We start from the raw sequence: 1,137 nt of genomic DNA on the forward strand, positions 1-1,137 counted from the left end.
GGCATCACGCTCACAGCAACCTCCAACTCCTGGGCTCAAGCGAGTCTCCTGCCTCCACCTCCCAAGTAGCTGGGACTACAGGCGCCTACCACAACGCCCGGCTGTTTTTTGGTTGTAGCCATCATTGTTGTTTGGCAGGCCCAGGCTGGATTCGAACCTGCCAGCTCAGGTGTACATGGCTGGCGCCTTAGCCGCTTGAGCCACGGGTGCTGAGCCGTGATACTATTTTCAACTCAATCTGGTTGAAAAGAAAAATATGTTGACCCAATATAAGCAAAGTCATAGGGATGGATGATGACAGTATAAAATCTGTATAATTGAAAGAATCAATGTTTTTATGGGGCACAGTTGACTCCCAGGGTCAGTATTGCTCCAGGGGTTATGCACTGAGTCTACTGAGTCTATGTGGTTTTTGTCACCCTCAGCCCTGCATCTGGCCTGTGCAGGTCAGCACGTGGCCTGTGCCCAGTTTCTCCTCCAGTTGGGGCTGAAGGATTCCGAAGACATGACGGGCACCCTGGCTCAGGAGCTCACAGCAAGAGCAGCTCTGGCTAGAAGGCAGTGACCTGTGGATGTTTCTAAAAGGAGGCGGGAAGGTGCACGGTAATTTATATCCGGCTTCTTCAGTCACTCACGGATTCAGTGAAACCAGTGGGAAGCCACTTTTCCATCTCCTCCTCCTGCTGAAGATTTCCCGAGGCTCAGGAGGCTGGGTTCCTAGTCCCCATGGCAAACTGTGGAACCCTGAGCACAGTCATAATCTTCCCATAGTCCAAATTCCACTTTTTCTACCCTTAAAGTAGAATTAGATGTGTATGAAGTCAGTCTCTGGAATCCTTAGAGGAGATGCATGAATATGATATATTCTATATAACTTTTACAGGTACATGAAATATTTTGTAATAATTATTATATGGAAAGGAAATGATAATATTAAAAATGTAACATAAATTGAGTGGCGCCTTGTGAACAGGGTGCCAGCCACATATACTGGGGGTGGTGGGTTCAAGCCTGGGCTTGGCCAGAACTGCAAACAAACAAACAAAAAAAGTAACATAAATTTCTTTTTCTTCTTTTTTTTTTTTTAATTTTTATTTTAGAGATAAATAGAGAGTCTTACTTTGTTGCCCTCGGTAG

The 1,137-nt window shown here is 45.7% G+C and overlaps 1 protein-coding gene across 1 annotated transcript in view; it reads left to right on the top strand.

Moving 5' to 3' along the window:
* ANKRD16 (ankyrin repeat domain 16) overlaps positions 1 to 912 on the top strand; it is a 9,766-nt gene extending 8,854 nt beyond the window's left edge. The window contains exon 6 of the mRNA XM_023511328.1: positions 426 to 912. Coding sequence (XP_023367096.1) covers positions 426 to 565 — 140 coding nt within the window. The 3' untranslated portion in view covers positions 566 to 912. The remainder of the gene's footprint in view (positions 1 to 425) is intronic.
* The last annotated feature ends 225 nt before the right edge of the window (positions 913 to 1,137 follow it).

The sequence above is a fragment of the Otolemur garnettii genome, unplaced genomic scaffold (assembly GCF_000181295.1).
Source record: "Otolemur garnettii isolate 467f Iridium unplaced genomic scaffold, OtoGar3 scaffold00019, whole genome shotgun sequence".
NCBI lineage: Eukaryota > Metazoa > Chordata > Mammalia > Primates > Galagidae > Otolemur > Otolemur garnettii.